Consider the following 14,695-nt stretch of genomic DNA (forward strand, 5'->3'; position numbering starts at 1 on the left):
GTCTATCTGGCGTGGTGGTAGGGAAACCGTACGTAGCCGTCAAATGCAGATCGGTGATGTAAATGGAATCTACAGATCTCACCGCCCGCCGACGCGCTTTTTTGATTTTCTGGATAGCGATAAGTCTCGCGTGCATCGCTCGCAAAGGGCACCAATTGACAATGGATCATGCACATACTAAACCGCGGCGGCGCGTCTCGCGTCGCTCCCCAACTGGTTCTTCGTCAGATGAACTTGCAGTGGTCTCAAATCACGAGCCAGCCCATCGACACCGACAGAGCTGGTCGAGGAATTTCACCCCGCAACGCCCAACTCCCCAGAAGCGTCCCCCGAGCAGAAGCGAGAGCCCTGATGAATTAGCTGTGGATGCAGACGAGTACTGGCGTTCTTCACGCACTTCTCGTTCTCGGCACAGCCCTTCGAAGCGCTCTGCAGCCCCGAGTAGTCCAGGCCGCACACCTTCGGAGGACGCCTCGAATGATAGAATGAGCACCGATGAGGGTCGCACTGACAACCACAGCGATCCATCAGATCGCCTTCCAACCCCTGCTCCTCCTGCGGAGCCCCCTCTCCCTCCAAAGCCAGACCGCTTGAATTACCGCGAGAAGTTCGTATTGAAAGCCCATCAGCGTGGCGTGTCGTCTGTCCAGTTCTCTCCCGATTGCACAATGATTGCCAGTGGCGGTATGTTTGTCCTATTATTACAGCTATAATGCTGCGTATAAGGTTACGCAATTGCTAACAAGGGGCTTGTTTGTCAGGTGCCGATGCAACTGTCAAAGTATGGGAGACAGCTACCGGGAAGCCGCTATACACTTTCGTTGGTCATTTAGCAGGAATCTCGACCGTTGCGTGGTCTCCGGATGGAAAATGGGTTGCGTCCGGTTCCGACGATAAAACAATTCGATTCTGGAGCATTGAAACGGGCAGAGCACACACAAAGATCTTTAAGGGCCACCACAATTACATATACCAAATTGCCTTCACGCCCAAGGGCAATATGCTTGCAAGCGGCTCCTACGATGAAGCAGTCTTCTTGTGGGATGTACGCCGGGCGAAGGTCATGAGATCCCTTCCCGCCCACTCCGACCCCGTGGCCGGAATGGACGTCGTGCATGATGGCACCTTAGTCGCATCCTGCGCGACGGATGGGCTCGTCCGTATCTGGGACACGCACACGGGCCAGTGTCTCCGAACCCTCGTCCACGAAGACAACCCCCCTGCAACATTTGTCAAGTTCTCGCCGAACGGCAAGTATATTCTGGCGTGGACCCTGGACGGCTGTATCCGCCTGTGGAATTATGTGGAGAGTCGTGTGATCAAGACTTTCCAGGGCCACGAGAACAAGAAGTACAGTATTTCTGGCGGTTTCGGTACATATGGGCCGCCGGACGTCAAGTACAATCCACCTCTAGCATTTGCCGTGAGCGGGAGCGAGGACGGTGCGATCGTCTGCTGGGATATCGTTACGAAGAACATCCTGCAGCGTATCGAAGGTCACACGGATGTTGTCCTAGGTGTTCATACGGGCCAGCTGAATGGGAAGCGTATGCTTGTCAGCGGTGGTTTGGACAGAACCGTTCGGGTCTGGGAAGAGCAGCTGGATGAGGGGAGTGAATGGGGACGCCGCTGGTCCCGATTCTGCCCCTGACTCGAACTTGCCTCCTCCTACTCCTGTGAATGGAGCTGACGGAGAGGATACGACGATGGCTGATGCGCCTCCTGAATCCTCTGTCGCGGGCACACCCGCAGGGGATGTTACGATGACATGATCTGGTGTGTTTGTGCTTCGCATATCCAAGGTGGCGTTTTTTTTTCTTCTTACTTTCTTAAATTTTTGTTTTGTGGGATGAGGGAATACCCGGAGCTTGGAGTTTCAGATGGAATGCATGCAGTAGGTTTTGTCATAAACTTCTATTTAGCATAGGAAAGGAGTCTACTCTAACTTGAATACGGTTCAAAATCTTTCTGTCTTGTACGCTCTACATAGCACTTGTGCAATGCCAATACGGTGAATTTGTTCATGCAGAATGGTAAATTTCACTTATATATACAGAAGAATTTGATAAGACGAATCTCCTTGTGGAACACCTTGCATTCCATCTCAAAATGGCCTCCCTTCATAGTCGTCAACATAAATCGTGAACTTTGCATCATCGCTAAGAGCTGGGGTTTGGAATGAAGGGAGGCTACTATTCATTAAGTTAGGGCCAGGCGAATCCTCATTTTCCAACCAGCCAAGATGGAATCGGGATTTTGAGAATACTGTTGTGCCAATCTTTTCATCAGTTGGATCTGGAACGTGATGAAAAAACTCCAAAAAGTTGCAGTCTGCAAGAAGGCTAGCAATCGCAGCAATACTATTAGGGTTTTTGGGGAGAACACCGTCTGTATTCAACAATATCGAACTGACGATACCGAGAACAAGCATTATTGCAAGAAGAGCTTCTAGTGCTCTTGTCGAGGCGGCATCTTGGAAAAGCCGTCGGTCGCTTGGGTTTGTCAGATTTCCCAACAGAGGCTTGCTTTTGAGTATATCATCCGCTGCCTCTTGAGCGTCCAGGCCTAGCTGCTGCGCTCTGATGATCCTGTGCTGATATTTGATCGCTTCAACGACTGTGTCTGTCCTGTCTATATCGCGCAGATACTCTCGAGGAATGGCATATTTCCCAGCGACCAGCGCTTGAAAGAATGAGCCAAGGCCAGTGGCGCTTTCGTCATAAGACTGAAGATAGTACCAGGCATCATTCAATGGAAGTAGTACGTTGTCGGCTTTTGTAGCCGTTGATTCTATCGTAGCCGGAGGCCGAGTCTCATCAATGGTCAACTCAGGCAATTTTAGGCGAACTTTGGTTTGCACTGTCTCTGGTGAATCCATGCAAGCTAACTCAACCAAGTTTTCTAGCTTATTCGCGGTGGTCTTGCCCCAAATATAGGTGACTTGGTTTTTGTTGAAATTATAGGCACTGTTTCGCTCGTACGTGGCTTGGAGGCTTGAGCCATTGAGGTAGCAAATGCTCTGGAGTGTTGATCCAAAGTAGCCAACTGGTAGATATTTCCCCTCCACAGCTGTGTTCATGCCCGCTCCCCTGATCTGGATTTGCTCCGACCTGATTGATTCGTCTTGAAAACATGGTAGAACCGTGGTATTCACCAACAGGGTAGGCCCGGCATATGGGGATGTGGAGTCTGTTGGCATAGCAGTAAAGCTGTGAGGTAGCTGTGACAGATTCCTCAGCTGGCAATCGAGAGATGACCTCGAAGCCGGCAGGAGAATATCAGCGTAAAGTCCAGTGGTATTTTCCTCCGTGACAGGCAGCTGCAGAGTCATATTCGGGAATGCCAATTCGTTCCATGTCCACTGGGGAAAAGACAGATTGTTTTGCAAAATTTCACTTGCTGTCTGAGCGCCAGTGACTCCATATTTTGTATTTTGGATGGAGGTAGTAAGGTTTGCTTGGTTCATCACCGAAAGCTTGTGTGAGAAAGTCAAAGGGTTCATCGGCATTGAACCTTGAGTGAAGTTCACGCTGCTAACGGCCGAGGTATCCATTGCAGAATATAAACCACTGGAGACAATTGTAAGCACTGAGCCTATTATCGTAGCGAATGATGTTATAAGCACAGCGAATTCTCTGCGTTGGAGGGCGTTGAGGATGTTGACCACTCCCAACGAGTCCATGTAGTTTGTTGTTTTGAGATATTGCCAGTCGACCCCAGATTTCTCTTTCAGCTTGGAATACGGAGCAAGGGATCGGACGTTGAAATCTATACTTCCAAAACACAGGCTGATCAACACCATTATGAATGCTGGGAGTAATGTCCAAGAGTAGTGTATAAAAGCGCTATCAGAGACGGTTCCCAGGCCATTCCGAGTCTGTGAAATACGAAGAACTCCTTCTAATGCGGCAATAATGCCGACCAGAATGACGAAAAAGCCGGCACGAAAGAAGCGGCTAGGAAACGGCTTCCAAGTTGCAAGTGCCTCTCTTGGGGATTTAGTCTCTCCCATCGAAGCCCCTGCAATTACAACATGAAGGCCGTCTTTGGTGATCTGTGTAGTGTATCTTTGGCCGGACAGATGATTGTGTAAAGCCTTTTCGGATATGAGACCTGTTCCCTGAATGGCTTCTTGAAGAGCAGGATTGTTTGCCAAGATACTTGCAACAGCCATCATTGTATTGGGATTCCACGGGGCCATAGCCTGGTGTGCCTTCAGCAAGGTCATCGCCACGACAAGCAGGATCAGTAGAATCAGGCAAGTTATCATCGCATACAAGGAGAGATCGGTTACAAGCAATCGATCCTCCGTAGAGATCACATTCCCAGTAGTATTCGACAGTTTGGGCTGAAATAACGCTTCACCAACCACCTGGGCGGTTATTGCATGGTAGAATGTTGAGAACAAAGGCACCGTCATGTTACGTTCGAAGATATCTTGGGCGGTCCCCTGAAATCCAGAGAGGCGCGCACCAAGCTTGAAAGAAAGATCGATGGTCACATTGTCGCCACTGAACAGCTCGTCACTGTCAGCTGGTCTTGGAGACTTCATGTATGTGTTCATGTAAGAAAAGGCTTGTGACGCGATATCCACAGCCGTCAGATTCTTTCGAATCGAGCCTGATCCCACATATTGTCCCAGTGCCATGGAGGATGACCCAGAAGTATTTAAATTTGCCAAAATACTTCGGACTGTATAGGTCGGCTTGCAAATATGCTGTACCGAGCGGCTCAATGAGAGGTTCAACAACGGCGGGTTACCATTAATCCCCGGGTGGTCTGTTGAGTAGTATGTATTGCCGATAAAAAGAGGGATGCGTTGGTCCGCTGTGTCGTTAGAGTTGCTGCATTTTTGTATTGGTCCAACCTGCGTGATGAGCCGGAGATCGTTGTTGTCCCAAATACTGTCAAAATCAATCGTCATGTTGCATGTTGCTGTCATGAGGGTTCCCTCTCCGTATGTGCTAAAGTTCGCGGCATTGAAGCTCGCACTTTCACATTCCAAGTCGGAGCTTATAGTCTCAATCGTCGCGTTGATTAAAGAATTCGACGGTAGCCCGGCAAATGAGACGCCTTGGTATGCAATTTTTGAAGTTGTCCCTTCGCCATATGGGGCATTCTTGTAGATTATGGCATTCAAGTCGTCATACGCCTTTGAACTTGCAGTGCTCAACTTCGCACTCCCATTAAGGGTGTCGATGGATGTGGTCAGCTGAACCGGGGCCTCGCCTTTGATTATGGGGGTCGGCTGGAGCGAGAATAGACCAGTCGAAAAAATGATCAGCAGGCGTAAAATCAAGGAAGAGGAGACACTGGCTGCGACAAAGTAATGCCTATTCTGGAGGGCTTTCACAATGGTAACAGGCTGCAACATGGAGACATAGTCCAATAACACGCTTTTGCTTGCCTCCATTTGGGGTTTGCTGAGCATTCCCTGCCATGGTGCATTTTGCTTCGTCTGAAATTCAACACGAGACCACACAGCGGCGACAATCGTCAGGACAGCTGTTGGGCCATAGGTCCAGCTATAGTGAAGATTTTTGATAGGAGTAGCGAGTCCCGAGTTTGCTTTCGAAGTCTGGTCCAACGCCGCAAGAGTCGCGATTAAGGCACAGAAGACGAAGATGAATGCGAATAGAATGCGTCTTCGGAGATATAACGGTCTCCATTTCACATGGACCACGTCGCCCCTTTCATCTCCAAGTCTTGAAAAGACGGCGTCTTCGACTGCGGCATTGGCTTTGCGCGACATATTACACCGAATGAGGCATTGGAAGGGCTGGGAGACAGCTACGAACAGACATTCGAGGATATCAGCGGGGTTGATATTTTTCTTGAGATCTCTAAAAATAGGCGTGATTTAGCTACAGGAAGTCTGGCGGTGAATCGTGGAGTTAGCCAGTCATGCCGCAAGGTTACCATGCCGGTGGCTTGGTTTGGGCTTTTGAGGGCGCTTAACCAGCAGCTTAACTTTACCCCACTCGCTCCAGCATCCATGCTAGCATTCATTGTGCTTCTGTTCAATAGATTCCGGAGTACTTGATTCCCAGTTGAGGCTGCAAAACCTTATCTTTAGGTGTCATTTCGATAGGCTCAAGCCCTACAAGGCGCGGTCGCAACCGCTGGACTAACAGAAGCTTTTCGGTATAGACCACATGCCATTCGTTAGTACTGAATGGTTCTGCGAGAAAATGAAACGATAATTTCGCAATATCGGAGTGCTAGTACACCACAAGCAGTGATGATCCTAACTTGAAGATATTACCACAGGTCATAGTTGGTTTACAGGGACATCATGAGTCAATAGGGAAACAGAGGCGGAATAACATTAAGGCGATCAATCAATCACCGGCCTCCCGACCTCGGGAGGGTCAAAGTGTCTGCTGATAAATCTGCAGGCCTGAGGCTGCAAAAGGTCAACATTTAGAAGACATTGCTGTACATAGCCGGGTGGCCCCGGGCCCCATGTCCTATATAGGAAATTCGCAAGCGTGGCATTTTGATCAAATTTCCTGATAGGAAAATCTACTATCAGACTCTGAAGTATTCAACCTTGCATGTTTCATGTTTCATGTTTCGGGGTCCAGAGCTGAAGGATCAAATTAATCACGCATTACTAAGGTTGCATTCCTTGAGTTATACCAAATTACTACTACGAAGCCCCCAATCTTTCGTGTAGAACAGAATACGAAATCAATTTATCTCAGGTGGACATATTTGCATCAATTCGAATGGATATAAGAACATATTCACGAAGGATGACTTGTAGACAGTGATGACTGGAAGCAGCCACGGTTGAAGAAATATCAGAGCTTTCCAAGCTTTCCAAACTCCGACGAGAGTCTGGCTTTGTATATCTGGACTATCACCCGAGAGTTTAATCCGAGGTAGAAACGTAAGCCTCTCCAACAGGGTTGAGCGCGCCGTTGGAAAGCAGGAAGTTCTCAGCACTCATAAAGTACGAGTAATGGGTAACCATATCTTGAGAATCGAGGTAAGGAATGGCCTCGTTGAGGAAGTTGATAGCATTGGCCTGGTTGGTGACACCGTTTATGTCGGCATCAAGAGCAAACTCGGTAACCCAGACCTCCGAAAGGCCATGCCTCGTAGCAGTATCGATGGCACTTTCGATGAATGTTTTGAACTCATCGGCACTTGGGCCATACCAGTGAACAGCAAGACCAGTGATATCGCAAGAAGAGCACTGTCCAATGAACTGCTCGAACCAGTCGAGGCCTTGACCGGGAGTAGTGGAGGAGGTCACCGCGGGAGAGATGAGCTTGGCGTCACCCTTGTTCTGGGTGATGTACTGCTGGTAGTAGCCAGCAGCTTCGCCAGGGCTCATGTTAGCCTGCGCAGTGTTGTCAGGCTCGTTGAAGCCCATGATGTAAGAAGAACCGCTAGAGAGAGCAGTCTCGATGGCGGAGACCCATCCGGTAAAGAACTTGGCACCCCACAGCATGGGAACGTATTCAACTCCAGAAGGAAGATCACCATTCAGGGACCCGGCCCAGTTGTAAGCCCAAGAGACAGTACCAGAACTAGCCAAAGGAAAGACGGTAGAGATATCGTTGTAAGCGGCACCACGCTTGGCGGTGCTACGCTTCTGCACGGGGCTGTTGATAGGCAGGGCCATGGCAGCGGAGGCCATCAGGCCGGCAGTGAAAGCCTTGGTGAAGGAAACCATTTTTGCGATGTTTTCGGCGTATAGACTGTGCGTTCACACGAAAGGAGTGTATAAATATAGAGAAGCCGGTTCTCGGGTGTATTCAATGAATGGATGGTAAATGATAGTAAACCTAGACCGTGCACGGCACAGGACTTAGGATGGCAGATGGACAAGAGGTCCGAAGGAATGACAAGACTCGCACAGCTGAAAAAAGGAAAGGAGAAAGTCACCGAAGGGGGGCAAGAGGGAGGTTAAATGCCCGTCAAGTGTGCGTCAAACCTACCAGCCAAACGACCCCAAAGGAACCAGGCCATGTTCAACGGCTCCATCAGGCTTGGAGTGGAGACGGAGTGCTTCTACAATTGGGTTTTTTTTCTGCATAATTACCGTTTTTTTGGCCTCAGAGTTGAGCCGGAACCCACGGTAGCAGCATCAAAATCAGGAACCAGGGAGAGACTGGGATTGGATATCGGGGGAAAGGCCCGTTGACAGGGCAATAGAGCAACAGTGATTGGTCTGAAATAAGCCCCTAGCGCATAGATGTGGTGAGAAGCCCCCGGCGGAGCCTTTGAAAAGATTCCTTCAAATGTATCCTCAAGACTCGTCTAGAAGCTCCACCACTGGAAGCTAACCCCTGCTCCACACTTGGCTGGACCGGTAGGACGGCCCGTTTTCAATCCACAATATATACTGTCCGGCACTAATATTTCGAGCTGTGGCATTTGGAGCAAAGCTGGTCTTGTCACAGGATGAGCCCACTAACGAGGGTTGCAGTGAAGGGGCGGGCGTTTTGGGGCTATATTGGGTTTCTGCCCCTGACAGCGAATTCAGGAACACCGCACACATCTGACACCGCTGCATCAAAGAAGAATGGCGGCAGATGAGAAAAAGTGGGACCAATTGTATACGAACCATGGCCGCGTCGGCGTGGGGACTGAATACTGGCTGGGATTGGAGACCCGGTGGCGTCTCTCGTGGAATCCGTGGACTCAACTCAGGGCAGCAACGCTGATAGGGCGACGATCATCTGCTCGGAGTCCTGACCCGATCATTGTGCGAGGAGTTCCCAGGTACAACATATTAGACCAACAGTCCCCTCTCTGATGCCCCCTCTCTGATCTCGGGCATCAAGAGGGGGTTCGTGGAGGAGATGCTGAAAAGCCATTTTCATGCGCTCTGTTCTACTCATTTTTCTGCCGGAGGTGCATTCGTCATTGGTGGCAACGGATTCCCCACATTTCGCAGGGCCACGTAAATCCCACGTAGGACGCCCCCAATGTCCAGTCATGTGAATTCGGGGCTTTCCAGGCCTGAACGCGTTGTTTCATCCCGTTCTCTGCAAATCCCTTGCCTCGTTGATCAAAATCCCCCCGATCTATTGCTCCCCCCTGAAACACCGTGTTCCGCCCTAGCGGATCATTGCGTGGCCCCGCTAGTATTCGATTAGACCCGAGCTAAGCCTCGGATCCATCGCCGGTCACCAGTGCGCTGGCCTGGACCTGGCTAATGCACTACCTAGGCCCCATGAGGGTTAGGGCAGCAGTGGGGAGACGTCAGACCTGGGGGGTTCGTGAGTGGCCTCGGACATAAAATCTATACGGAGTACACAGCACAAAATTCCCAGGCCCTAATTCTCCTTTTTTGCCTCTTGCCATCTCGACGGCGAAAAAGGGCTGGACTCCGAGCATCGTCCCCACCGGCCTGGGAGGAGAAGTCCGAAGTTTGAGTCTCTGGGAATCGAGAATGACTGGCCAGAATCGATGAGAAGCTCCGCGAATTCAAGAACTAAAGCTAAGTCAAAGCGCAATAAGCGACGTGTCGTTATACTGGGCGATCTGGTTGTTTTGGGAGGTAAGTGGTCGAGTTGCGGCTTTGATGACTTGGCCGGGCGGTTAAGTAGCGGTGGGAGCTTCCGGGAGCATCGTTCATCCGGGCTCGGGCCCTTCCTCCGCCTAAAACAGTCTACAAATTGGAATCATAAACTTAGAGCTCGTATTTCTAAATTCTCTCTTCTGCCATTTGCTGTCTCTTGCTATTATTATGATCTTTACCGCTGGAGGGAGAAAGCGCTTGAGTTGCCCGGAGATACCTGAGCGCTCGGGCTCTGGTCGCACCAATTGATCTCTGCTGCGTGAATTGGCCCATCCACCGATGCCGCGGCTTGTCGAAAATCCAAGAGAACAAAGACTGCGAATGATTATATCCTTTTCACCGGCCTGACGGTCCTCAATTGGTAACGCTCGTACAGATCCATGGAATCGGTCACCCCTTGCACTTGGCATGCCCGATTGAGGGCCCAAAACAACAGCCCGATCAGATCCATGGAAAACAGCTCAAGAGCCGAATCCGACCCCACATTTATGGGTGGGACGAGCAATTTTACCTATAAGAACTGAAATCGGGTCACAGTGGACGTATCACAGGCCATTCTGCACCCGGAGAATAAACGCAACGCGCCCTTTCCGCGGAAGTCGAGGCTCTGGCACAAGGGTTCAAGAGATCAATAGGAATCGCAATTCTCGGTCCAATGTGGAGTTTTATTTTGCACGCACTAGATAAGTATCGTGTTCTATGTACAATCGATCTCCGCTGAATCGATATAATACACCTCATTCAGAATAATAATAATAATAATAAAAAACCCATGGAAAGAAGCTTGATTCGAATGGGTTCTGTCCGGCATGAACTTGAAATGTTGAATGATATTAATAACCACATGGATGCTTATTCGAGTAGCATTTGGCGCCCAATAATTCCTGCGCGAAGCCACTGAACGAGGCTGGCCAGTCGAGTGCGAATAATCCAAGTGATTCAAAACAGATAAAAATACCTTGGGGGCTTGTTGGCGAACCGTAAACTCCGACTCTGGCTAACTTTGACTTAGGCTGAAGCCCTATGGTACTTGAAGCTTTACATGATATGCTATGGCCCATCTCCACCCGTTCTCTTGCTAGTGGAGCCCGATGTTTCTCCGAGGAGATTGGTATAGTTCCAATATTGAACCGCCAAATCATAATCATCCGGTTCTGGGCTGAGCCCAGGCAAGGCATGTCCTCGATAATGCCCGAAGACACGCCCTGGAGCATTAAACAGTTTCATGTTTGCCGGGACTCCAATAATCTCTGACTGTGGAATTGGCTCGATCATCTGCTTGAAGAGCGTTTTGTTCTTGGCAACGCACAGGATCCCCTGGTTGTCGGGCGAACTGCCGACGAAAAACCGATGCCTCATCCAGGGGCCACTCAGACGCGCCTCGCCAACCCTGCGATCCCAGTCGACCACGGCCACCTGGATTGGTGTCCAGTCAAGCATGCACTCACCGTTGTGGTTCTTCATGTTAACCTCCATCTTGTAAATGACTGCCCAGGATCCCCCGAATGCACCATATAGGCGTACGGCGCCAACAATCCTTGCCATTTCCCGTGCTTTATCCTCCAGTCTCTCGAGATCGTCTTGGTAGATGACCATCACGCTTGCGCCAGTGTCATCAAGGAACGTTAACTCCATGCTTTTGTCTTGTTCTATATCCTCGTCTGGCTTGTCTTCACTCTTGTTATTCTTCTTTTTGGTCTTGTTCTCTTGTTCTTGGCCCGTATCTTTCGTATCGTTATCAGCCTCGTCTTGATCAGATTCACCACCGGAATTCATAAAAGGCTTTGACGGGAGTCGAAGAGCAAAATCAACCTAGAGCCTGTTCAGGATTCCTCGATCTGAGAAAACTCTCTGTGAGTACTGTACTTACCTCATGCAAGAATTGTGCATTCCGAGGGCATAAATAGGAAGGACCGGCACAGATCCCGGGCCATAGAGCTGGTCAAAAAAATTCAGTAATTTGCCAATATCCGTAGAGCAACATAAACTTACACCTTCAACCCAGAACTCTTCATAGCCCTTATACTGCCGGTTATAGCGATCGAAATCTTCCCAAGCAAATTCTTTCGGGCCGTTGCAGATCTTCTTCCCTCGCGACCAATAAGTGACCATTCCCTCATGCCAAGTCAGCTTCCCGGATTGATAGGCTTTTACAATTGCTCCAATGGTAGCGGTTAGCTTGAGCTTGTCGCCGGCCTTCTGGATACTACATTTGATTTCCCCGAGGTGCTTTATGCGAAAACAAACAGCCATGCTGAGACCGGCCGGCGCTGCTGCCATCATCGTGTCCAGCTGGGTCTTGCATTCTTCGTATTTTTTCAGTCGTCGCTCCCACCAGTGAGGCATAACACCTTCCTTGATGCGGTCTTTGCATCGCTGAATATTTGCCACCACATCACTGTTCTCTCAGTTAGAAGATTATCTTCGAGTAAAGCAGGTCTAAAACTGACTCTTCATGGATGTCATGATCTTCCGCAGGCCAGCCTTGTGGCACTTGGCTGAAATCCGTGATCGGTGGGCCTTTCTGCATCCACCTCACGCGCGATTCGGTTGTAACCTGTTTATTAGCGCTGCTTTCGGTTGTAGGGGTGTCTTTCTTTTTTCCATCGTGCTTTCTACTTGACATACAATTCTGCGAGGTCGAGGAAAAGCATAGCGGAATAAGTGGCGATATAAACACTGCTTCTGTACAGCTTGTCGGGAGCGAATGCAAAGACCGGTTTGCTTAGACAATACTCGTTTTAAGAAAAGCTATAATTATGCTCTTCGTTGTCGCCTACACAGTGCGTTTTGTTTGGTGAAACAGCTAGGGCGTGTCCCTTTTCGCCCTCGGCTTTGTCTATCCAAATCATTGTGCAACTCAAACGCCCAATAATAGCATAATAATGACACGTCGAAGACAAGTGAGGCGTGAGGATGCGAGAATGAGTGCCGATGGATCTCGGTTCAGTCACTGGGCTAGTCGATCGACCGTAAAGCCCAGAAAGCGTGCCCAAAGCTCCAGCGCCGACGATCAAGAAACTGCCCCACCCGCCGTTTGAAGATCGTGGAGAGAATTAGCACGTAGGTCAAGCGCCGCCGAAAGTAACGCTGTGGTGATGAAAGGCGTGTGTGAAATGTTCCCATATGAGATTGTGAGCACTTCGCTGCTCACAGTAGTGTACGAAGAGGCAGCTGCTCTGGTATCGGCCAGTTCGAGACGGCTCCGACAGCACTGCCCTGGGAATGTCGTCAGTCGGACCCAACATGACTTTGCAATCACAGTGCTGAGATACGGTATACGCACCTTCATCACTTGGAACTTGCCATCTTCTCCAGTTTATCTACTTCGCCAGCTTGTTCAGTTAAGATCAACGATGGGACTGCCAAGGTCTACGAGGCGCAAGCTTAGAGAGTGGGGCTTGTCCAGCTCTGTGGTGGGGGTGCAAGCGTCTCACTGGAGTTGCGCTAGCTCGCCTTGCAGCGGGTTGGCAGTGTTCTTGTCCGCAGCATGGGACCGTCACCAAAATGAGGTAAAAGATCCTGCCAAGGGCCCCAAGAGGCCTCAGGGTCTAGTGTAAATTGAAATGAGGATCAGGCATCTTTTTTCGAACGGCATAGGAAGGTTCAAAGCTGACCCTCCGCTATCATCTAGCCCAATAATTCTTTTCTCCATCGGTCATATTTTTCTGAGTGGTACAGAGTCTCTGCAAGAAAAAGCTATAATACCTGTTTCTCTACAATCATGGGCCGGCATAGGGAATGCGGTACGTGTCCCTGATATTATCTTTACCCCAGAGGCTTGACTGACGTCTACAGACCTTACTGATCCAAATGCCCTATATAAATACTGTGCTAATGGCCCTGCTGAGGCTTTTTTTACGTGCTTTTCGGTCTGACATGGATGGCCCATAGCGTTCGGGTTTTTATGTATAGAAGAATTTCTGCTCGGTCATTGTAATTGGTACATTGTGGGAGTGCATCGGCCTTATCCTTCGTACCTACTCGACCCTTGACCAGAAGGTGAACACGGCTGCATCAATTGGACAGACTCTGGTCTTCCTATCCCCCTTGTGGACGAATGCCGGGCTTTTTGTGCCCAAATTCTGAGCTGCATGTTAAAGTAGATCGCTCAGGGCTCTGGAGTCGTGATAGATTCAAGTTAATGGCATGCGGGCCCGGTGCAGCCCTATGCCGACCGTGACCATAATATATTTGCATCAGCCGCAGCCCAGCAAAGAAAAGAAACGACAAAATATGCTCAGGGTTAAGACAATAATAGGCCTAAATAACATAGGGCCATGCATCCCATAGTGGGTTAAAGAAAGTGTTCTAAAAAAATCACCGCGAGGCTGGCAAGCATGAGGCGTCCCGCCTCGGTCTAAGCACCAAAAACCCTAAACCGTGTGGATATCACAAAAAGAAAGCCAACACACCAAACCAGGGTGCCTGGTCTAAACCCGAAGGATCCCCAGTAAATATCAATAACACCACTCTCCAATCCCATAAAATCACAATCTAGCACCCATGCAGGCGCTGTGCAATAAGGGCTGGCCCTCGAAATCTCGAATATCTAGCTGCGCCCCCGCCTGAACCAACATCTCCACCAGCTCCTGCTGATTGGACTCACACGCCATATGCAGCGCCGTACGGCCCAGCCAATCCTGTGCATTCACCACCCGTCCTGAGTGCTCCAAGAGTACCCGAAGGACAGCCGGTTGCTTAGCTTGCACGGCGAGGTGGAGCGCGCTTTCGCCGGTGTGCGTGACCTGGCTGACGATGTTCCAGGGCTGAGGGTCGCTGGTTAGCAGGAGGTTCACCACGCTGATATGCCCCTGCTTAGTCGCCAGGTGAAGGGGTGTTAGGCCTGTGCTATCGGGGAGAGTATGGTCAGCGCCGGCTTGGAGCAGCACAGCGAGCACGGATTCGTGGCCGTAGAGTGCGGCGCGGTGTAGGGCTGTGTGCCCGTGGGAATCAAAGCTCCTGGGGGAGGAGCCGTTGCTCTCTGGGGTCATGCGCGGTGTTGGGATCATCATAGAAGCTGTGGGTGATCCAATCATGCCTGTATCGGGGATGGGCGGAATGGCTGAGATGGGAGTTTGTGGGAGCTTGGGTACTTTGGGTCTGAAACTGGGTCCATATGAAAGATGCCTGGATTCGGGTCTTCATCGAGTG

At 50.1% G+C, this 14,695-nt stretch overlaps 6 protein-coding genes across 6 annotated transcripts; 2 read left to right on the plus strand and 4 right to left on the minus strand.

Annotated features, from left to right (window-relative positions):
* Window positions 1–161: 161 nt before the first annotated feature.
* N7468_010647 (WD40 repeat domain-containing protein) lies at window positions 162–1,772 on the plus strand (the record flags this gene model as incomplete). Its single annotated transcript, XM_058479942.1, has 3 exons — window positions 162–684; window positions 762–1,565; window positions 1,615–1,772. The coding sequence occupies 3 exons, from the start codon at window positions 162–164 to the stop codon at window positions 1,770–1,772; spliced, it is 1,485 nt and encodes a 494-aa protein (XP_058325465.1).
* Window positions 1,773–2,104: 332 nt separating this feature from the next.
* N7468_010648 (DUF3433 domain-containing protein) lies at window positions 2,105–5,752 on the minus strand (the record flags this gene model as incomplete). Its single annotated transcript, XM_058479943.1, has 1 exon — window positions 2,105–5,752. The coding sequence occupies one exon, from the start codon at window positions 5,750–5,752 to the stop codon at window positions 2,105–2,107; it is 3,648 nt and encodes a 1,215-aa protein (XP_058325466.1).
* A 1,125-nt stretch (window positions 5,753–6,877) lies between these two features.
* Window positions 6,878–7,687, minus strand: N7468_010649 (glycoside hydrolase family 128 protein; the record flags this gene model as incomplete). The annotated part of the gene is made up of 1 exon (XM_058479944.1): window positions 6,878–7,687. One exon carries the CDS (start codon window positions 7,685–7,687, stop codon window positions 6,878–6,880), a length of 810 nt encoding a protein of 269 aa, XP_058325467.1.
* A 2,904-nt stretch (window positions 7,688–10,591) lies between these two features.
* Window positions 10,592–12,195, minus strand: N7468_010650 (uncharacterized protein; the record flags this gene model as incomplete). Its single annotated transcript, XM_058479945.1, has 5 exons — window positions 10,592–11,141; window positions 11,412–11,479; window positions 11,534–11,939; window positions 11,992–12,111; window positions 12,170–12,195. 5 exons carry the CDS (start codon window positions 12,193–12,195, stop codon window positions 10,592–10,594), a joined length of 1,170 nt encoding a protein of 389 aa, XP_058325468.1.
* A 444-nt stretch (window positions 12,196–12,639) lies between these two features.
* N7468_010651 (uncharacterized protein) lies at window positions 12,640–13,101 on the plus strand (the record flags this gene model as incomplete). Its single annotated transcript, XM_058479946.1, has 1 exon — window positions 12,640–13,101. The coding sequence occupies one exon, from the start codon at window positions 12,640–12,642 to the stop codon at window positions 13,099–13,101; it is 462 nt and encodes a 153-aa protein (XP_058325469.1).
* Window positions 13,102–14,031: 930 nt separating this feature from the next.
* On the minus strand, window positions 14,032–14,580 carry N7468_010652 (ankyrin repeat domain-containing protein; the record flags this gene model as incomplete). The annotated part of the gene is made up of 1 exon (XM_058479947.1): window positions 14,032–14,580. The coding sequence occupies one exon, from the start codon at window positions 14,578–14,580 to the stop codon at window positions 14,032–14,034; it is 549 nt and encodes a 182-aa protein (XP_058325470.1).
* Window positions 14,581–14,695: the final 115 nt, after the last annotated feature.

Source organism: Penicillium chermesinum (genome assembly GCF_028974085.1).
Source record: "Penicillium chermesinum strain IBT 19713 chromosome Unknown utg000009l:1.0-952002.0:1.0-954369.0, whole genome shotgun sequence".
NCBI classification, from domain to species: domain Eukaryota; kingdom Fungi; phylum Ascomycota; class Eurotiomycetes; order Eurotiales; family Aspergillaceae; genus Penicillium; species Penicillium chermesinum.